The 23353-nt window shown below is 44.0% G+C and overlaps 1 protein-coding gene across 2 annotated transcripts in view; it reads right to left on the bottom strand.

Annotated features, from left to right (window-relative positions):
* Window positions 1-21333, bottom strand: part of LOC135391201 (TBC1 domain family member 2B-like) — a 123305-nt gene extending 101972 nt beyond the window's left edge. For both annotated transcript variants that reach the window (XM_064621353.1, XM_064621354.1), the window contains exons 1-17: window positions 20725-21333; window positions 19632-19788; window positions 17425-17632; window positions 14627-14898; window positions 13986-14113; window positions 13758-13892; window positions 9646-9850; window positions 9177-9283; window positions 8997-9082; window positions 7939-8035; window positions 6470-6587; window positions 6194-6339; window positions 4688-4799; window positions 4258-4389; window positions 4026-4163; window positions 2761-2937; window positions 1612-1746 (exon numbers count right to left, since the gene is read on the bottom strand). In XM_064621353.1, the coding sequence (XP_064477423.1) occupies window positions 1612-1746; window positions 2761-2937; window positions 4026-4163; window positions 4258-4389; window positions 4688-4799; window positions 6194-6339; window positions 6470-6587; window positions 7939-8035; window positions 8997-9082; window positions 9177-9283; window positions 9646-9850; window positions 13758-13892; window positions 13986-14113; window positions 14627-14898; window positions 17425-17632; window positions 19632-19788; window positions 20725-21029 (2658 nt within the window). In that variant the 5' untranslated portion in view covers window positions 21030-21333. The remainder of the gene's footprint in view (window positions 1-1611; window positions 1747-2760; window positions 2938-4025; window positions 4164-4257; window positions 4390-4687; window positions 4800-6193; window positions 6340-6469; window positions 6588-7938; window positions 8036-8996; window positions 9083-9176; window positions 9284-9645; window positions 9851-13757; window positions 13893-13985; window positions 14114-14626; window positions 14899-17424; window positions 17633-19631; window positions 19789-20724) is intronic.
* Window positions 21334-23353: the final 2020 nt, after the last annotated feature.

The following is a 23353-nucleotide window of genomic DNA, read 5'->3' as shown; positions in this document are numbered from 1 at the left end:
ATAGTTTTATATGTTTTTGAAGTAAAACCTATTTTTAGGAATTGAGTGACATCCTCTCGTGGGACACCCTGTATACATACTTCTCACAACAGGACCTCTTCTAGATACAACAAAGGGACTGTGTACTGCTTGCGACATGGTTGTCTGAAATCGGCACCCCGTGGTTTATGCCACCTCAAACCTCGAGGAATTGAAAGATAATTTATTTCGAGTAAGTATGCAACGTGTGGTCTAGCTATAAATACAATATTCGAACAACGTTTTCGAGGGCACTCAAAGAAATATGAGCTGCAGAACTACTGACAGGCGATTTCAGACAACTGTGTCGCGAGCAGTACATGCATAAATGCAGGAGACCAGCGAACAGCCAACGCTGGCCGCACCGGCAATCACGTAAGATCAAGTACTCTCGCGGGTCGTTCACAGGAGTTAATTATTGAGACAATTAATATATTCAACAAGCAGTAACTGTGGGCTACTGTTGTTACATCGTTTCAATGAGTGACTTACACAACTAGACTCGATGACCAAAAGAGGATTTTGTTGTGCAGTGAAATGATATCTAAAGCCTTCGAATGACCACAAAGCATCAGAGTTCCCCAAAGTACACAAAGAACTTAACCTAAATTTCCCCGATGTTTTCCAGTAAATTGTTAAATGCTTCAAGGTCATAATATGTATTGCCATCCCAGTGTGCATATCCACACCAAAAATAAGATGCATAAAACATCACACACAGGCTAGAGGCTGCAGAAAGCAGGGCACTGTCTACATGCAACATTTTTTGCTTTTACTTCCCTGATCCTGGTTATGCACGAGCATTAAACAGCGAAGAATTTCCAGTAATATTCTAATGAAATATTTATGAGTTAAATATTACCGAAGACCATCTCGATTTCTCGCCATAACTGTCGTAACCATAGCTACCAAGAGGACCCCTGAGCCACTTAAAAGCATTTAGAAACGAGAAACAATCACTTCCTCGTTAGTCATAATTGGATCCAGTGATTTTGCCAGCACTCCCCTACCCCCACCCACAAAGCAAAATCTCAAAACCTTCCGCCCCAAAAAATACCGGCTAGAAAGGTAAAAAAAACACCACAAAAGAAGCAGATACGGGCATCACCCCCCCCATACCGGACATCGACACCAAGTCCTGGGAATATCTCGGTTGGATACCCTCCAGTAAAGGTGGTGCTGGTGCCTTATAGTTGTAAACGTTGGTATTGTGCGTAGCAGATGCACATGAACCACTACTGTTTGCTGCCAAATAACAATACCATTACGTTTTTAAGCATTAGAAGGAAAATGTTTCTGGTTCTACCACAAATCCAGGCACACTGCCATTACAACTGCCTTCACCAAACAGGAAATGGCAATAAGGTATTTTTGTTGAACTTCACTAATGTCATACGAGAGATATGCTTCTGTCGCGGACCGCCTGATCGCACGACAGAGTGCACATTAAGTGAGAGAGTGTTTTACCCAGGTTACAGTTGAGGAACCAACAGCAGGATGAGAAGGACATGGCCTTCCCCTATACTAATCAGGACGTGAAGTACTGAACACCGTGGTCTACACTATATACTACTACTACTAAGTGGTACTTACATGTGCAAGGCGTTTAATGTCTGTGACTTTCTCAGGCATGATTCGCAGATATCGACTGATCGTCATGTAGTCTTCCTGGGCCAAGATCTCCAGTTCGCACATTTTGAATATCGCCAATGCAAACCGGAAAAGCACCTGCGAACGATAGTGTACATCACTGACAGATACAAACGAGAGACTACAAACGAGAGAAACAGAGACTACAAAGACCTCCGCCACAACGTAGACAAACCCATTTAGCATTTGAAGTATCTTAAATGTAAATAAATTATCAAACTTTTTTCTTACTTCCCATACCTTCCTAGTCTGTGCTTCATTTTTCATTTCTGCTACATACATTCGCGGCCGTCCAAACCCCTTTCACCTAGCATATATATATATATGTATATATATATATACTCCTAATCTTCTGTCGCCCCAGGCGGATGAACATGAAATTGACAGCCGGATAGCTGATCAAAAGAATGCATTACTCGGGAAAATCACTAAGTGTCGACGGAGTTTTTGTCGTGCAATATTTTTCACTGAAGGTCCCGATGCATAAAACAGAGGTTCTGTAAGTGTGCGAAGTAAAATTTAAAAGTTAGGATGTTTATTTAATTAGTGAGCGTATGTAAATGAGCCGCTCACTACTCAGTTCATAGCCGATGTCCCAAGGATCTTTACCAAAAAGAAATTTCTTCGATGGCGCCACCTGTTCACGAATTATTCAGCCGGGGGATTTTCGTGAAACACCCTGTATATGTACGGATAGAGAGCATATAGCATATGTGATATATGCTTATGGATCATCATTCATACGAAGCAGTATACACTTTGTTTTACGCCCTCTCTTTTTATGCATTCTTGGGCTCATGAATGTAGCTATAGAGCTAATAGAATATATATCCAGGTTGGTAGAGCCTTTTCTTCAATTTAAAATTCAAATACAGAATTCCAATCGAATATGCAAATACTCATTCTTTGAAAAATATTTGCACAGCCCTGACCTGACAGCTTTTCTCAGATGACTATGGATCACATCACACCAATGAAACTGCCATGTTAATGGCCAGAGCTCTTCAATCTGGATAGTGATTTTCCCATTATGTGTCAATCCGTGGCACTATTAAATGGTGACCACCACGGCAGTCCCCTTTTGATGCGCACCTTATTGCCTTCATAAAGGAACACGTCCCATATGTAAAGGTAAGTCTCTGCAGGAATGGTATCCACGAAGACTGTCAGGAACCAGTTGAACGTGAACAGCGATAGGTCCACTTTGTTGCTATCCAGGTGACTGTGCAGCTTTGGAAGCTTCTCCACCATCATGTCCTTGAGAACCCTCTGTGAAAATGAGCCATACAACATATGTAGCAGAAGAATTATGCCACTAAGAAGTCCCACCTCCCCATTCTCATCTCAACATTTCTGTAGAAATACGATGTTTCTGATGGAGTACGATGGAGTGGAAACGAGAAAAGGAAGGAGGACAAAGAAACACAGCAGTTGTTTGTCCTCTTGTTTTGACTGTGTCGTTTACCACTGGTTTCTTTATTCAGTTATGTACCAACATGCCCAACTATTGACTCGCTTACCCACATCCAATCAAACCCTTCCTTGAGCTCGGAATAACAAAATGATGTTCAGCTTTCATTTAATTACCCTAATAGGGTATCTACCAAATTGCAGCCATCAAATTCCCCGACTTTTCCGGGTTTTCACTGACTACTTCAAACGAATTCCCTGACCAAAACAAAAGTGAACTTGGTGCCTGCTGCTAAGTTTCGATTCCAGATCCCTCATACAACAGATCATGTATTGAGTATATTAGTGAGGCTGCCCTACTTTTTTGCCTCTGAGCTTTTCGTACTTGCAAACCGCTACTCCTGACTTAACAAACACTTTTGTTACAAGTGAAAAAGTCACAAGCACACCCAAGCAGCGCAACATCTTGGCCCACTATTGGTCCAATATTGGCGATAAGGGCCCAATATTGGTCCAACTGATCGACACTTGCAATTTGCTGCTCATCGTCCCGGCACTTGTCTGTGATTTTCTCTGCCTTTAGCTGCATTTTGCCAAATTCCCTGATGACCCCCTGACTTTTCCAATTATGTCAAAATTCCGTGACAATTCCCCGATTTCCCAGGTCTTCCAGGTTGGTAGACACCCTGCCTAAAGTCCTTGATGTTCAGATGAGTGTGGAATCGACGTCCAGTGATGTAAGTGTTGCAAGGGTGTGCTAAATATGCACTAAAATATGTAGTACTAAAGTAAGTTGCACTGAGTGGGTCAGCTCAGCTTAGTGAAGCTCATCTGTCGCAAATAACAATTTTCCTATGCTTTCCTGCCATCATTAACGATATTTCGCAGGATTTTAAAGTACAACCTCAAAACTGCGAGAACTTCAGTTCTGAGAACTACATTTGTACCTGATCAGCCTGAGAGGCCTCCAAGGTCCTGCTGTAGTAATCGTGAGGCATGATGTGCTCCACAATGGCTACTAGGCACCAGAAGGCATCTTCCTCCGACATGAAGAGTAGTGCAATGGCAGCCAACCTGTTCAACCCCTGATCAAAGCACAAGGATAAAAAAAAATATAGCTCCAGAGAGGTTAACTAACTGAAATATATCTTCGGCGGATCCCAGAGAATCCAAACTAACCTGACAGTAGCCCACAACCAGGTTCCGTCTGCTAAATGCGAGAAGCACCCTCCTCAGAGGGTTAATCCCCGGGGCATCGGGCGTCTCATAATGCCTGTTGTTTGGCAGCGTTCTCAACAGGTCAAGCTCAATCTACAGGAAGGCGTCAAGAGGATGAGTCGACAATCAGACTACGGCCCGGTTTCACCAACACTGGTCGACTTTGAACCAAGATCACGGTTCGCTAAAACTTGAAGTTAACACTCAATTCTTCTTTGGCGACGTGAGTTAGCGACATGATGAATGTTGTCTCTGCGACAATAAGTGTCCTTGGTGAAGCAGAGTTAAGGCTCAAACTCAAGTTGAGGAAGCGCTGATCCAGTTCAAATGTTTGACGTTGGTGAAAGTGGGCCTTAGTGGTTTAAAAAGAGCAAAAGGAAATATCCAGTACTTGTTTTTCTGCTGGATCCAGAGCACCCGTCGTTGTGGGGGTATCCAACAGCATCTCGTAGTACCCAGAGCCACGTTGCTCCCGTTCTCTGCCCACATGATAAGCAATACACCTGTAAGGATGGTGGTACGTATAAACATATTAACTCTTACTGGATATGTTTTGATTATCAGAAAAACATGCATAATAGCTAGAGCCTGAAGTTTTAGGGTTTTACCCGATTCTTCACCGAATTTGCATCACGAATTGAAGGTTGCCTCTTTAGGGTGAAACCCGATTTTTACCCGGCGAATTGCCCTCACTGGGATGTCTGTTGGAATGCACTAACTTACTTGTTTGGCAGAAAAATGCAGTTACATCACCATTTGTACCAAACTGCTACAGTTAGTTTGAATAACTGAGCCCGATTTCTCCCCGAATTTAGCGTACTGGAAGTTTTTTTACCCGAATTTGCATGAATTTAGTGCACATATTTATTTACCCGATTTTTAGTCCCCCAATGTGGGAAAAAATATTTCCCGAAAACTTCAGGCTCTAATAATAGTTAACAGGAAGTGCCACAAGTCTGATGTCACAACTTTGGCACACATCAGTGACAAACTCAATGAGGGAGAATGCACAGAGGGCAGAAAACCAATCAATGAGAACATTGGGTACCACAATACAACATCAACATGATGAATACAACAATAAAGGAAGTACCTAGAGATTGATGTCTGCTTTGTGTTGACTGTTCACTGTCTACAGAATTCTACGAAACACTGATTTTAATGGAACAGCATGTGCGGTCTTCACTGCTGTATACCTTCCCTTAATGTATGGTTCCCACCGAATTTTAGAACAAATATTCACGGGCTTTTCGAGGACCTTTTAAGGCTCAGCCGTCACTTGCATCGTATGTGGAACACAGCATATGACCGGAGCTTCAAATCTGACAAAATATTTATAAGCTATGGGCATCACACGAGAGGGTACATGGGGACCGCACAACAGTGATCTGTTCACAAACGTGGCTACGAATTCCTGAAGGTTAAGGATCATAGGACAGAAGGAAGGACACAGGGCATCGTTCTGTAGCAGCCCGATGAATACGACGAGCATCACCTGTGACTCACCCGCTCGCGCTCACCCCTTTGGTTCTCGTTCAGTAAATCTTCGCTTCTGCCCGCGACTAGTTTCCTGTGCGGTCACTTGTAGCATAGCCCCTACAGTTCCTTTCTCGCACTTCTGGTTTTCCCTACTGATTCCTATTGCAATGAGTGCTAACTCCTGTGGCTTCAAAACTATGGCTCTGACCTCAGAAAAGCAGTATTTGCACTAACAGCTCCGCAAAGGTGGAAAAAGATGAAAAATCTAGGGTTTTCAAGGACTGTGGAAAGTTCGAAGGCATTCCAGGCCTTCAAAATGGCATTTTCGAATTCCATGGCATTCAACGGTTTCAAGGACCAGTGGGAACCGTGCCTTCAGCTTCACAGCTGAAGAAGACCAACAGCAACACATGCTTACCCTTTCCAGATTTGACTTCTGAACTCTGGTGGTATCCCGGTCCTGATCAGTGCCTTAAATTCTGGAGACTTCTGGAAGTTTTTGCTAACATTTGAATTAGCGAGGAAGTTCTCCCACTTTGCTCTCCAGGACATCACAGCTGCATCCTAGACAGGGAGCAAAAAACGCTTCAGGAGTGCACTGCATTAACCTGCAGCGCATCACGCGAAATGCGTGTGACAGAAAAGAGAGACATCTAGAGGACAAGTCTCTGGACAAGGAAGAAGAGGCCCATACCTGCATCTTTACGGAGTAATTCTCTGACCTCCTTTTTAAGTGCTCTGCCCTTGAAGAGATTATGTCTTCCTCTTTACCCCACTTGCGGTTGAAACCATACATGTCGTACATTTCATCACTGCAAAAGATACGAGGGACACTCGAGGGACAGGCATCATTTCAAGCACTTTCTAATTCTTTTACGAACTGATACGTCACTACTTGGTCTTTAGAGAGTACGGATAGGCCCTTGTGTTTTTGGGTTTTACGTTTTTTTGAAAATCGGAGGGTAAATAGCCGGTTTTATTTCAGGAATCGTAAAACAGGGTAAAATCAGGTGATATCAGGTGGAAAAGTAGATTTTCGAATTGAAAAAGAAAAAAAAAAAAAAAGAGCGCTTTTCGCATTTTAGAATTTAGATTGACATAAAATGCGGAACAGCCATGCTGAATGTCCAATGCTTAGTGTTCTCCAGTGCCCGTATTGGTTGCTAAATTAGCACTTTGCAAAGTTCGTTTTTGGGTCTTTTTCGGACTTTACCCGAAGTGATGATGATGCAAAAGGGGAGTAAAAACAGGTTGTACTGTTAAACACAGGGCCCCTAAGGACGAATCGTCGCGAAGCGCCCACAAAGTAACGTAATTTCACGCGCACAAGCCGCACCGCAGATAAGCCGCAGGACCCGTTTTTAGGAACGTTTGGAAAATTTTCGGGCAGATAAAGCAGCGGGGAATACGACACAAGTTATTTGTGGGACAAAGGAGACCATAGAGAAGGCCATAAACCCTGTGGTTGATACTCCGGGGTCAGCAAGGTGTACGACAAAGAAGGTCAGTTCTAGCATTCTACGGTATTTTGCGAGTCATATGGCGAGATCTCTGGCCTCATTTACACTTCTGCACCAGTACATAGTGTCCAGCGCGTATGTGTTCTTCTCAAGGGACGTTCAAGTTTCCCTGATGCCACACGTGCAACTGTTCCAAGCAGGTAGACAGATCATATTATAGGTTAGACACTCGCTTTCTTGTAGATGCCGGGGGAAAGTAGATTTCTGGTAGTATAACTTTTTTCTCTCCTTTGGCACATTCCCCATGAATTGTTCACCATCTTGAAACCCCTCCAGTGCTTCCAGCAGCTACACATTGTCTACCAGCAGTACTGCCCTGTGTCTGTAGCAGATATTTCTTATCCACGTAAGAGGGCATCCGTGGGCTATGTGTTGCTGCTGGTGCGCATCCATCCGTGTATGCCGCAATAACGCAGCTTATCGCTTTTATAACAAGGGAAAGGGTGCAGGCTAGCTGGTGTAGTTCCATGAAGAAGACAGAGAGACACAGACACAGAAGATGACACACTCAGTTCTCAGTACTGAGAACTTACGCGCGTCGTCTTCTGTGTCCGTGTCTCTCGGTCTTTTTCATGTATCACTTTGTCCTCCTCTAATTTACGTTATCATCATCTGTGCAGCTCTCAAACAATACCTTCCTTACCTTGACAGCAACACCTCATTAACATCTTTTTGTAGGGATGGGTCATGCATAGCTTCATCCAATAGCTGACGAACTACTTCTTGAGCATGTTCTTGACCTACAAGGAAGACAGGTACACAGGAAGACAGGCTCAAGTAAAACTGTTAAACGGGCACTAAAATGCAAAAACAAGTTTACTTCAAATTACGTTACATACTTAGGGCCTGACTTTTTAGGGTTAAACCCGTATCCGCCCGATATTTACCCCCCGAACGAAATCTGTAAAATTCGGGTTTAACCCGAATCTACCCGAAAACGTCCGGGTTGCGTGGCACACTCATAAGCGTGCATTAAAATAAAGTTTGATAACATTGCTAAACATTAGTTCCATGTTAAGACAAATTTTTATTAAACAAAAAAAAATCACCCGAATACACCCGAATTCCTGACGACAGAATATGCCGTAACGAGATTTAACCCGAATACACCCGAATTTTCGAATGAAAAATATCACCCGATATTTACCCCCCGAATTTGGCCAAAAATAAAACCCGAAAAAGTCAGGCCCTATACATACTATGTCGATTTCGTACTTGTTATCATAATTCGAAACTTTGATTCCATTACGAAGCTACAATCAGAATTGTACCAGACTCTTTCTTGCTTCGGTGCTAAGCTATGAACGACGCTTCAGCTCGTTCATCGGTGTTTTTAGTCCATGCTGCGCGTGCACACGCGTGCCACGCCATGGAGCAGTCCCGGTGAAAAGCATAGTGTGCGTTAGGAAGCGGACCGGCCTCGCTGTTTGGAGGACATGAACATAATTCTTGTCAGTTGAACATTTGCAAGAACTGTTCTGGACTACAATTTAGTGAATCTGTATTGAAAAATGCAGCAGTGCACATCATGCATGCATATACGGAACTCTACAATCGGACCCATTTCAAATCCACATGCGCATGATAGGTATGTGCATGCTTCTCCTGTCTGTCTGAGTTGCTTTTGCATTTTAGTGCACCTTTAAGCCCTGCTTACATTGTCACAAGAAGGTGCACACATAACAGAGCCTGTATACATACCTTCCTGTGGGGTACTTAGTTCTTTGAGCAGAAACAGAAGCTTGCTCTGTGTCTGAAGGCATCTTGCTTCAGCATTCGAACATTTTCTGTTGCACAAGCCAGAACAGAAATTTCAGTAAGGACACACATTACAAGAGTTGGGCCATAAGTCAAAACACTAACGCAATTTATCGCTCTCACATGATGAGTTGACGTTCACGTTCGTCGGAGTTCCATCTTAGCTCGTTCAATTCCAAAATTTCTTTGTTTAAGAACTTGTTCTGTACATGAAATGCTGTCACAGCATCCTGCATGGAAGAAACACCAAAAGCAGAGCTCATGCAGCACAATCAGTATCACATACCTTGTCTGGTTTAGTTAAGTACAGCCACAGTCAGACTCAACCGTAACATGTAAACGTGTGTCCCGTGAGCAGACCGGCACTGCCGAGAGTCACCACCAGGGCTCCAGTACAGCAGGTGCACCACTCACTGTACGACTGTGAGTATGCAGCTATGAGTGGTTGCAGGACAGATAACTCCAGGCAGAATACAGAGCTGCATGCTGGGTCTCAGCTGGCCAACATACTACAGTGCTGCCGTCTGCGTGGACTATTCAGTCTCCCTACCTGGTCAAGTCTGACAGCGGCTGTACATAGGAAATTCCATACCTTTAGCGTGTCAACTTCCTCCTTCAGCCGTTCAACAAGTGACTCAGGGTTTTCGTGTTCTTTATTGGCATGATCTTCTTTCTTCTCAGTTTCAATATCATTAAGTTCATTCGTAAGCGTCATTAGAAGCCTGTCTTTCTCCCTGAGAACCTCCTCGTACAGTGATCCTTGCTCTTTAACATCATTAAGTTGTTGCTCTATTGACCTGCAAGCACATAACTTCAGCAATGCATTTATATTCACCATGACACGGACACAGATGAGTACATCATTAATGGCACGCAGTAGTGTGAAGTAACATGAAGTATATTCCATATTTTATATCTTCTGGACCTTCCTTGTATAGTTTTTACAATTGTAACTTGCGAGTCACGCTTTTCCACAAGAGGACAATATTCGGTCCTGTTTCGGTCATGCTTAACTATTGGTAGTATGCAAGAAATAGAGTGAGAATTAGTGTATTTACGTGCATAATGAACATGTAATTAGGGCTCCCCCAATTTGGGTATTTTCCACAGGTTTTTTTCTGCACAAACTTCAGCAGCACAACCAGCACACAACACACTTTGACAATGACAGCACAGTGCAAGAGTCTGTTCTCCTCCGGCATCCATAACTAAAACCAGAGACTGGGGGAAAATACATAAAAAAGGACGCACATAAACACAAGTCCCAGACACAGCTGAGGTTAGCCCTCAACACAGAAAGGGTTTCCCTCAAAAGCCTGTTATTGTGACCGGGTTCCAAGGGATCTCGAAAGAGCCTTCGATGTCGATAACAGGCTCTTGAGGGAAACCCTTTCTATCCTGACCTGTGGGAATTGTCCCAGCAATGTTTCTCTGACCCTGGGACCTTCTTTGGGGATGTTGCTCCATCTCCCACCATGACCTTGCTTTTTCTGTATATATCTTCAGGTTGTGCATTAAAACCTCAGCTGTGTTTGATACCTGTGTTTGTGTGTGTCCTTTTGTATTCATTTTCCCCTAGTCTCGGGTTTTCATTAGGGATATCTGCCACCGGCTTGCTTGCTTTCTAGCTTTTTTATCGTTATTGCTCCGGCAATCAAGGCACCCCTCTATGGTGCTACATTTTTGGGTTAAAAAGTATGTTAATTATGCAAATAAGTGTTTTGTGAGTGTGTGTGCCCAAACCTTTTTCCCTAAAACTTTTGTAGGACTTCTCCATAATGCTTGCAATCAAGAGTCAGAAAAATTGAACTGCCATACGGGCTCAATAGCAATTGATGCACGTGACACTCAGATTTTGACGTCTTGTTTTCGTAAAACGTCACCGTTATATGCAGTGCCAGATTTACAATGGTAGGGGCCCCGGGGCACTGTGCTGTGGGGGCTCCCTTGTGTATTCTATGTCTATCCAATGTGTTATTCGGGGTCGATATGCGTGGACGAATTTCGATTTTTACCAAGTTTTTGTTTCAGGGATGCGTTTCAGGCATGCAAAACAGATTTCCCTTGGACAAGACCTTTTCTGGTGGGGGCCCCTTTGTGGTGGGGGCCCCGGGGCAAGTGCCCCATCTGCCCCCCTTAAATCCGGCACTGGTTATATGTACAAAGGGGCTGAGGTTTTCGTGCTTTACCAAAACCTGAAGACGGGCGACAGCGATGCCCCTAGTGTGATCCAAGCGACTAAAACCGCAACATTCCTGGCATTCATGTTCGGGTGGCACCAGTCACGTGATCCAGCGCGGGCAACTTCTGAGCAAGTTCCGAGTACTAGGCTGTGTTGCCATGAAATGACCACCCGAATTCACCATTAATTGTGGATAAATTTGTATCTCCGCCTCAACTAATCGCGTTTATCGCAGCAAAATCATTGACATCCTAACTTGAAGTTGAGGTTGACGTTTCAGTATTTCTGACATTAAAAGTAGTCGAAGTCTTAGTTGAAGATATAATCGGCAAACGCAATGGGGAGCCTGTCCGCACGATCCGCTAGTGGCGCTACTCATCGGCCCGCGAGATCTATATCGTGATTGGACGATGGAAATTTGAATTTTTAATGCGCAGAAGCGGACGCATGACTACCGTAGCAGACGACAGCAACAACTCCGATGAAAACGCGTAGGATGATGATGATAATCAATATTAGAAAGAAGTATCTCCAATGGGACGTCCACCGCTTATACAAAAATACTACGGTAAGCTAAAGTACAGAGTACAGCAGAAATTCTGGAAGCAATAACCAGGCCGATGAGTAGCGCCACCGCTGGCGACCAAATGGGGCGCTGGGAAGGGGTCTGTATGACATGGTCGCTATACTCTAGTAGGTCGTGCACGCGTATTGAAAGATGAGCCACAAGCTCTTGCAACACATCCGAAGTCAGCGTTTGGTTGCGGTTGCGCAAAAATAAACCCCACCTTCTCGCAAGCGTCCTGTTCGAAATGGCGAATGGCCTTCATTTCGTAATAGCGGTACGAAATATTGGACACGAGAGAACATTGTTGTGCCGCTTAGGATGCGGTTAATCCCCAAAACATGCATTTTTGAACCGAGATTGGTACGAGTAATCGAACACGTCATCGGAGGAATGGTCCGAATTCTACTGGATATAGAACACACTGGCTCTATGAAGCGTTTGACGGTGCCAAGACTTCTGTCCGAAAAACTTCAGAGTCCAAATTTTTGAAGTCCGAATTATCAGTCGGCGACTGTACTTGAATCCGTGCTGGAAATATATGTACAGGTTGGGACAAAAGTTTACGGAACACCAGGGTGTCGCATTTCCCCATTGAAGGGACATCCTAACTGCAAACAGGGGGGGACACATATACATAGATGAATAGAGTAGCCGGTCACCCGTTTCTTATTTTATCTCTTCGTAATAGCCGGCAGGGACCTGGTCCGTTGAAGAAATAGGGCAGCGTCGTGTTCCGTACACTTTTGTCCCAAGCCGTATAATCTTGTGAAGATGTACCAGAGATGCGGGTGGCAGCTGCAATGTAGGGAGGGCCTAGAGAGAGCTAAGCTATATACAGAGGCCCAAAAGTAACAGACTGATTTGGTGTTTACATGTTTAAATTACCATGGACATTTTAGCACACTCCTCACTTTGTAGCAGACACTATTATTGTTTAGTCTCTAAGCTGTTTTCTTTTTATATTGGTGATATGTGTAACTAGCCTAATAAACCCGATTTTTACCTGTATCCAGAAATTTTACACCTGAATTCACCCCAATTGGAAGCTGGTGTTTTTTCCACCAGATTTTTTACCCCACCCCCCCCACCCCAAATTTTGCAGAAAATTTTTCCCGAAGACCTCAGACCCTAATTACTAGGGGCCGGATTTTTAGGCCTAGAAACACACAAATACGACATTTTCAGGGTTGCCAGCCTTTTTATCGACTCTATTGCATTGTAGCCTTTTTTTAACATTCGTAGACACCATAAGATCCTTTTTTTAGAGGTGTAAATGCGAGTGCGCTTTCAGGCTCGTGCTTAGTGCTGCATTTTGCTTTTCGTTACTGCGTGTTCTGGCCTTTTGTTCCTTTTTTGCGTACATTTGATCCAAAGATTTGGCCTCTCTGGGCCTTTCAAGATCCTCGAGGGCAGAAAGCTAAAAGTATTATTCAATATGGCATGGTTCCCGGCTGCATCAGTATTTGTGTACCAGACGTTAAGGTTTGTATGGTACTGTAGCCTTTAAACGAGCAGGTTTCCTCGATGGAGCGTTTTGAAACATGAACAAAGCCAAAGATCGTACCAGATTGACGTGCTTATTTTCACATTTTGTTGCCTATTTTGGTATTTTGGGGGCCTAAATGCCTACCTCTTTCCGTCGTTTTTAGTGCCTAAATTTCCGGGCCCTCCTAATAATACAGAATGTTGTCTTGGAGCAGTCAAGCATGAAGTCTAATGCGTTACACAAGGCTGGGATGCCCTACCTGATGCGCTCTCACTTGATGCGATTAATGCCTAATCTGAAATCTACAGTGAAGCATAATCGAGACAGACAGACGGTTGGGCGAATTTCATTTTCAAGCATTGCAATCCCCGAATGTGATACAAGTCAAATTTTAAAGCAATCACTTTCATGCAAACAATGTGTGCACCACTTTCCATCCATTCAGGTATGCCAAGAAAGAGCCCACACCTTCTCATATCTTGAGTACTTTCCAGCTGCAGCTTGCATGAATACAGTTCATTCCGTAGCTCAAAAAGAAGCTTATCCTTCTCGTGTAGCATCTTTGTGTAATTTTCGTTGGTTGGGTCTGCATAAAGTCTAACTCTGCAAGAACACAGACAGGGGGTAATCAGTGACAAATTAATAATAACAAAAACGAAGCAAATGTGCTCCGAATAACAAACTGCACACTCTTACAATGTCTCTCGCTCTGCATTCCCCATGTCTAATTGCTGTCTAAGGACAGTAATTACTTCTTTGCTTGCCGCCAGCTCATCTTCAAGGCACTGGATGTCGTCTTTCAGAGTAGAAACAGTAGCCTCGAACTGCAAGAAAGAGCACAGCAAAAAGAAAATGAAAGAGGGACACATGAAGAGCTGAAGTCACTTCGATAAAACACTGATTAAATTGACATAGTTTATCATTATCCTGTTTCTCACAGCATTCCTGCAACATGTATGTTGTATGCCAAGAGCAAGACCAAATGCCCACTGTAGGCCAAATCAGTGACTGTCAACCACACTTCTGCTGAGCTTCTCCTGTGTACCATGTGTTGAGCTCACTTTACATGTTTTAACATGAGTGTGTACGTCATTGTACAGTAACACCGTAGTACTACTACATTATAACGAGACCGCAAGTCACGTCGAATAACACAATATGAGAACCATTATGTTGAATAATAATTGCGAGGTGAACACTAACAGCATCTATCTTCAAAAATGCTATTCTTGCTCAATCTGAGACAACCTAGCACAAATATCCTGCTTCCAGTAACCTAAGCGAAAATCACGGGTCTCCTGACGTACTATGCCTCGAGAACAAGATAGGAGCACCACCTCTTTGCATTTGCCGCAGCTTCCCTCAGGATGCAATTTCCGAAGCAGTGGCTGAGCCGAGAACATCTCAAGGTCTCCTTTGGCCTTTAATCTAAATGAGTCTTGCAATCTCTTCCGGAAGGACGACAGGGCAGTAGGTGACTTGAGTTTTGGAGATCCTACGTGAAGAGATACATCCCCTTCTTCCAATATCTCTCTCTCGCAGTTTCCATCGGAGTAAAAGTGACTCAACCCAGTGCTCTCCGTGGCCTCTGGGGACGCCGTTTTGTCCTCTGCAAACACACAGCCAAAAAAACTCCCACCATTTATAGTCGAACATTTCAGTCATTCAGAGAATGATGCTATCTCCGGTTTGTTACTCTCTGGATGTTAAGTCTTGCAAATTTATACAGGATGTCCCAGCTAACTGTGGACATATTTTTTTAAAAATATATATAACACTTTTTCCAAGATGGAATCAATTGCAATATAGCATATGCTGAAGGGCACTCCCTAGGAGGGCATTAGCAAAGTCCAAAGGCAATGTCTTAATCAACTTTCATTAATTAACTTTTTAATTATAAAAGCTACAAAGTTGTCCCAATGAGAACATCTGTTCCTTTCGGTCACCTGATATCGTAGCAGTTTTCAGAACAAAAATCCGTTTGATAGATCGCCCGCAAAAAATTAGTGAAGGAACGCCATTTTTTGCTTTATTTTGTTCATTGCGCATCTTCGCAGACGCGTATTTCCTTCATCCCCAACGTGAGAGGGAAAAGGAGTACAGTGCCGCCTCATGCGTCGAAGATGAGCTTTAACTTGCGGAAACAAAACAAAAACAAATGTATCGGGTGACTCTATCGGAACTTGCCTTATCTTGGGTTGCATTTTCTGTTTCCTTTTAATCTTTTTCCAGGACGCGAGAGGCGATAGTGTGCTCTTTCTCCCTCTCACATTGGGGGTGAAGGAAAGACGCGTCTTCTAAGAAGCGCAATGAACAAAATAAAGAAAAAATGGCATTCCTTCAGTAATTTTTTGCGGGCGATCTATTGAACGGATTTTTGTTCTGAAAACAGCTACGATATCAGGTGACCAAAAGGAACAGATGTTCTCATTGGGACAACTTTGTAGCTTTTATAATTAAAAAGTTACTCAATGAAAGTTAATTAAGACATTGCCTTTGGACTTTGCTAATGCCCTCCTAGGAAGTGCCCTTCAGGATATGCTATATTGCAGTTCATGTCATCTTGGAAAAAGTGTTATATAAATTTTAGAAAATATGTTCACAGTTAGCTGGGACACCCTGTATATAACTACATACATGGCCTGATAGTATAATCTATTCCATATCAGACTCAGTTATGCAGTTGGAAATACGTAACTAGTTCTTAATGTTTCATATAGTAGGACTTAGCGTACAATGAGCTTTACCAGATTTGGGAGGAAAAAATCGGGTGCTATTTTTTAACCTGTAATTCGTGGTGAAATCAAGTGCTAGTGATACCTTCCCTTTTCATTTTTTTTTTGTTTTTTGCTTTCTGTCCAGCAAGCCTTTTCAGTTCAAGTGCATGTGTTGATCAAACGTACATGTATGTCGCAAGCACCACATGTTGTCACATCAAATGTGTTTCTCATGCTTTGTTGTTGCACCCAAATAATATTTACACTACATATGCACACAAATTGCTACTACACAGTGAGACTGGGTACAAACTGATACGCGATTAGAATTCCGGGAGGAATTGGGTTTAACCTGAACTGGTACTAAACTGACTCAGAAGGGAGTAATCGGGTTCTACCCGAAAGAGTCAGATCTTACTTATAACAAATTGAACAGGAGTGAAAACAGAAAAAAGATCTTTATAAGCGGGAATGCAATAAAAGCGGAAGTACCACAAAAATGGTGACGGCAACACAGGAAGTCTGTGGAAACAGTCCATGTGCATTGAGGCAGGCATACAGTAAAACATGCAAACATACCCTGTGATTGCATGCGCAATCGTTATCGGGCTGCGTGTGACACGCGATCCCTCTTGCATTACGGACAACTTGCGTCTGAGTGACCGACATCAACAACGAGGACATCAGGGTTACACACTTCGGGGAGGGTTTGCAAGGGCACCGTGTGCCTAAACCGCTTTCCTTTTAACTCGGCAAACTACGGCGGAGCGCATGAAGAGAGCCTGTTGGACACACACTGAAAACCGGCCGTCATGGACGCTTGGGGGACTCACTCGCCGAACCGTGGAAGTGCTAAACGTAGTTTCGTCTGTGAGCCTCTGAATGCAATACTTCCCTTTAGAGCCTGAAGTTTTAGGGCTTAACCCAATTTTTACCAGGCAAATTTGCCCTCACTGAGACATCTGTAGGAATGCACACTAGTAACTTGTTTAGCAGCAGACGCAGTTACATCACCACATGTACCGAGACAGTTCAGTTAGTTTGAGCAACTGAGCCAGATTTCTCCCCAAATTTTGCGTATTGGAAGTTTTTCCACCCAAATTTGCATAAATTTAGAGAATTTCGCCCGATCTTTACTCCGTGAACTTTGAAAAAAATATTTCCCGAAAACTTGAGGCTCTACTTCCCTTCAATTCTCCACTTCGGTGGCTAACGCGTACAGTTCCCGAAAGGTGACACTAATTTAAAACCTGGATCCCCTGGAATACTGTGAGTTCAATACAGGTTCGGCCCTTCACATGAAACTGACAAACATATCGAGAATCTGACTACTTGCTGCAATGGTCACCATGGGCGTATGAGCAAGAAGAAAAAAAGAAACACCCACACGGAACTTGTGAATACGTAAATGTTTTTACCGGAGCTGCCTTGAAGGCGTAACTTCTTGTGAAACAATGCAGCAGGATTCTTCAGGTTCGAGAGCACAGACGGGGATGGAGGATCGGCAGTGTGCTCTCCCACGACGCTCTTTGGGCACTCGACTGGCGACAGCAGCAGACTGCTGTCGGGTGGTTTGCCCTCTGCCTGGTCCTGTACAGACTGCTTGCACAATAGGCCGCTAGCTATCTGGTGGCGAAAGAAACATCTCTTTTATTTCAAATAGTCAGGAACAATGCAACATGAAGAGCTATAAAGTATTTTTTTATACAAGAGATCACTGTATGCACCTGTGCAGCAGACGTCTCACACAAAGACCACTGACACGAAGCCCAAGCAAAGCCTATTTTCAATTCAGGTCAGTTCAGGAACCCACGACGACACACTTTAAAGAACGTGCATGTAATGTGCATGCGAGCAAAAGCATAGTTCTTACATGCGTAATTAAATGACCAACTTGAAAACAACAATGGTGCCATCAACTGAAATTAAGTGAGAAGCACAGACCGTTGGGCTATTGGTACATGATATGAAATAGGCGTGAAATGACGAGACAGAGGTGAGAGGGCACACACTATGCACTGAAATTAACCAAGTACTGGATATGCCCCGAGCTTAAGAAAACGTATGCTAGAATTGTGAAAGGTAAAGAAAAAGCTTTTCTAAAACTGTAGAAGTGCCATTGCTTCCCATTCTTCTTCACCCTCTAAAACTAAAATTAGCCTCTATTAACTGATGTAGAATATTGCCTTCAAGCATATTACAGAAGAAGAACAGGAGAACAAAACTAGAAGAAAAATGGTAAGTAGAAAGTAAGCAGTGTTTATGAACAATAAGGGCAACACCAATATCTCATTCATGACGCAAAAACTCCCCAATAAATACTTTCATGACATGGTCTCTCCAAGCGAACACTGAACCCAATTTCCTGAGACCAACATTCCAGACAAGCAACCGATATGTCAAGGCACTCACATCATGCAGCTTCAAAATTTCAGAGCCACTCAAACACTGCGCATTTCAAACAAGCAACACTCACGGCATTCGTCACACAACAAACCAATGAGTGTGACACCTCTAACGGTCATCGCCTGTGCGGCTACGTTTCCAGGAGAGGGAGAGATAACAGACGTATTTCGTTCAAGAGCCGGAATGTTATCTAAAAATTATCTGAGAAACGAAACGTTCCGTGAAAGAAGTGACAGCTCCCTGGAGTTACATAAAGTTGCTAACAGTCATGTAAAATTTTCCTTCGAGTCCTTCCAAACGTTTAATTCAAGTGCTGCAGTTCGACACATGCTTATGAAAAGCTTATGACTATGCTTATGACTAAAGAAATGCAATGTTGTTAGAGATTAGACGTGCTTAGTTAGGAGTACGCCGGACGGACTTAAAATGCTCGAAACTTTCCTGAGTTGCATGGAAATTTTGAGCAAAAACACTCTTTTGCTGAGGTCGTATGAAACAAAAATGTAGCAAAGCTGGTGTAATACTTTCAGAAGCGGGAAGAAATTGTCCCTTCATGTTTATTAGGCAAACCCTACACAATACGGGAGACATAAAAATGACTGAACATGATTTATACAGGAATCTGTTGCGTTACTGCCTGCATAGAGCTTTTTTTTCTCTCTTTTTTTCACTGCTCTATTTATGCCAAAAACAAGGGCACCGTGCTGCCATGCCTTGTTTTCTATAACGTGGGGTCATCAACACCGCTTTTTCAAATGCAGACAGTAAAAATGAGCAAAAGCCAGCAAAAAATTTGTGATCATACTGACAGGCACAATACCTCGTATCTGAAGTTTAGTTTCCTCAAAAAGTGTACAAAGGAGATAGCTAGTGAAGAGCACAAATTACATAAAATTATTTAATTGACATCCAATGTTGCATGACATTTAGCAAACTGATGCTACAATAAAGGAAACGTAGTTAAGTGATGCATAATGTAAAAACCCCCGAGACTAGGGAACACGAAGGGACAGACACAACACAGTCTGTCCCTTCGTGTTCCCTAGTCTCGGGGGTTTTTACATTATGCATCATCTTCACCAGCTCGCTTGCTTCCTAGCCATTTTTTCATTTTTTTCATAGTTAAGTGGTTATGGATGTGCGGCCTCCGGAGAACTTTCACTGGAGGAGGTGCTAGAATTGATGTTACAAATGACACGATTATACAATCACTTTTTACCTTTGTTGGGGAGACCGCGTCAAAAACGCAGCTGCTCTTTTGAAGAACTTGCGTTCGCTTTAGGTTGTAAGCTCTTCTGTGTCTCTGCAGTTCCTGTAACCAGTAGAGGCTCGCCTGTCGATCTTTAGCTTCTAAGTGGTAATCCCTCTTCTGGGTTCTTTAAAACGAAGAGGAAAGCACGCTGAATTGTAATTCCGCATTATGCAAGGGCTGCATGTAGTACCACCCCCTTTGAGTAAATGATACAATGCAGTGCGTAAACGCGGCAGTCCAGCTGTGCTTGTGTTCCATGTCCCGCTTACACAGCTGGTTCATTATTGCCGTGGCACTAGAAAGCACTAGGCAAAATATGACTATGACCTTCTGCACCACCTTCTTGTACTTTTCTTTTTCGTTCCGTTGGCCGCAAACAGCGCACGACCTGTCCCAAATAATGTGGGACTGTCCAGTGGCGCCCGGGTCCGAGATCTTGCCCCTCCCTGAAAAAATTGCCTAGCGGCACCCCAGACTATGACACGTCACATCGTGCAGCGTAATAGCGTAGTAGGCCAATGTGTCGCACTATGTAGGTGGCTTACATACCTATAAAGGAAACTAGCCATGATTGTGTAAAAGGTCGGCAATATATGATGCTACAGTCACTAAGTTAGCTTCTACACTCATGTGAGCTAGTTGTTTGTGTTTGTCTTGATGCTGGGCCAGGGGCATTCCCAGGCTTTTTTTCAAGGGGGGCAAAGTGCTTCCAGGGGGGGGGGGGAGGCACGCCCCTCTCTCGGTACGTCCATGATCAGGACGTAATTGGGACCCTACTACGATGAAGACTAACATATGACGCACGGTTTGTTTGTTTGCTCGTAAGCAAAAATGAGGAGACATCCTTTTTTTTTTCTTGCAAACCAAGACATATGACGTTGAGACGTATGGCATTGGTGTTAAAACCGTCCGATTAAAACCACGAATCAAAGGGGAGCTTACGTATTCACTGTATACGACGTAACAACAGCACTCAGCAATGTCCACACACAGTGCCGCGATATAAACTGATGCCTCAGTACTCCAGATCATCTATATAAGGTGTCACCGCCTCCCTTACCGTATAATGAAAGCACCTGGTCTTTCCCAGCTCGTCGCTCCGATGTAGAAGCTCGCAGCTTTGACGTCAATCTCTCCGACGGGCTGGGAATCGCCTGCCTCGTTGTAGTAGTACAGCTTACAATTTCCCTCGGAGAACACAAACCAGCGTCGCTTGTAGGTTTTCACCAGACTTCTGCTGCTCATCTTATTCAAGTAGCCGCAGAGTTGGACATTGGCACTCGGCGCCGGCGACACTGAAGACGATTCTTCCGGGGGAAACACGAACTCCGTCCGTGGCTCACAGTCACCTTTGTCACTAGCCATGATTACTGTACCTCTACCGTGCTCTACGACTGCATGATTATTGAAATTCACTGCCGCGCGCACTGACTTCGGGAGGTGCCCGAGTAGAGCGAACGAAAAGGGACAGAGCGCTTTATTGTGGTCACTTCTACCGACAGCGGTGCCATATATAGTCGAGAAAGACTTCCACCGTGTACTTTTACAGCGGATGCACGCGGACAATAAGTTTTACAACGGGCGTACAACCTTATCTTGTTGTGAATTTAATACAGGCCAACAGAGTCTTATGTTTACAAGCAAGAGCACGCCCACGTGTGAGGGGCCGTTTCAGCCGCTCCGCCGTTGCTTAATTATAATAATATGCCATCACTTTTAATAATATGAAAAACTCAATACTCATTAAAAGTGAATTAATATAATGTATTAAATAAATGTGCAATTATTAGGTGCTCTAGCGAAACACGATTTTGGGTGTGAAGCGACGGCACTGTAGCGTTTGCTGATGCATACGTGCATCACGTGAAAAAGAGCGCGAAAAACAAATACGTTTTTGACCATACGGTTACATGCTAAATAATTCGAAGTAAATTTACACATACAGGAGTTAGTCTGTTTGTGGGGCGACTTGCTGCGCGTGCCTTAGGGTGGGGCTGCCACGGGCTGCGGTAATTTCGACCACCTGGGGTTCTCAGACACACGGTGCTCGAGGAAATGGATAATATGGATCATATGGATAGAAGCAAAATACGTTGGCACGAGTATATTGAGCTGCCTTTGTTGCACAAGCGTAATTCGGAAATACATTGTACGTGTTTGTGGAATTGAAACTGTGACAGTGCGGGGAGGCAAATTTCCGTAGCGTAGCCTATGATGTACAGCATAGGCGGAGAGTTTTCAATCTGCCGGAGGGGGCCGGGCCGGGCCACACCGCCCCCTCCCCCTGTTTTTTTTTCTTTTTTTTTTCTTTTTTTTTTTTTTTGTTCTCATACACAGAGGTCGAGCAGGGTCCGGAATTCTGTGTTCCATGATCACTTGGATGATCCAGGAACTTCCATGATCACTTGGATGCAACACGCGATTCATAGAATATCCCCCGAAACGTTCATATTGAGTGTCAGCTGGGTAGACTTCCCGAAAGGAGCATACAACCCCCCACCCCCGCAGTCGGCGCCTACTCAGGGCTCCCAGCTAGCTGACTGGCACCAGTACCGGCGCCTACTTTTCGCCTCCGGGGCGACAAGTGGGATATTTGCGCCCCCTTATTCTTGCTATCTGAAAGATGTCTCTTTTGCCCCACTTTAGGCGGGCTCAGGGTGGCAAGAGCCCCTTTTGCCCTCCCGCCCCTACCCCCGTAAAATCAGGCCACACGATTGAAAACGGTCGATGCAAGTACCCCACACTTATCGGCATCCGAGAGGAACCTGGGAATTAACGCAGCTGAGCGATCCATTAGCATTGAGAATCAGCGATGTAAAGAGGAAGCACGGTATCAAATTCACGTGAACTTTGCCAGCCACAATAATCTAACGAGAAGCAGCAGCTGAACGATAGATTAGCATATGTGAGATTCAGCAATGTACACTGCACAATTGTACTGCTTGCGACACGGTTGTCTGAAATCAGCACACCGTGGTTTATCCCACCTCAAAGCTCCAGGCGATGCAAGATCATTTATTTCGAGTAAGAAACACGTGCAGCATATGTCCCCCTTTAAATAGAATATTGGAACAACATGTTCGATGGCAATCAAGTAAATATGGGCTGCAGAACTACTGACAGGCGATATCAGACAACCGTGTCGCGACCAGTACAATGCACACAGTAAGAATTACACATACACCTTGCCATCCAGCCACACCAATCTAACGATAAGCAAACACATAACTCAAAGTTGATAAAGCCAGTACTGCGCACGCACCAGCATCCGGGAGCAACCAGTGAATTAGAGGACTAGTTCGCTCCCTAAAAAAAAAAAATGCAAAAACCTTGCTGGACGTGCGCAATAGACAATAAACAACTTGTCGTCAATCCCTTTTGTTTGAAATCGATGTTTGAGTTTCAATGTAAAAACAATCGATCACACGATCCTTCCTGTGTGTGTGTCGTGTGATCTCTCACACGATCGAAATCGATGTATTTTCCGAGTTTTCAGTATTTTCCTGCGGGCACCGGCATGCCGCCGAGGGGGGGGGGGGCATATACGGGAGGCTCCGATCAGTTCCTTTGCGCGTCGATCCCGGCCGAGAACGGGAGCAATGTTGGGGAGGTAAACATTGCTTCCATCACCGCGTGTGTCGGAGATTTCTGGCGCACGCCAAAAGAACCCCAGCTGGTCGAAAGTATTC

Source organism: Ornithodoros turicata, chromosome 4 (assembly GCF_037126465.1).
Source record: "Ornithodoros turicata isolate Travis chromosome 4, ASM3712646v1, whole genome shotgun sequence".
NCBI lineage: Eukaryota > Metazoa > Arthropoda > Arachnida > Ixodida > Argasidae > Ornithodoros > Ornithodoros turicata.
This window is presented reverse-complemented; position numbering and strand designations above follow the sequence as displayed.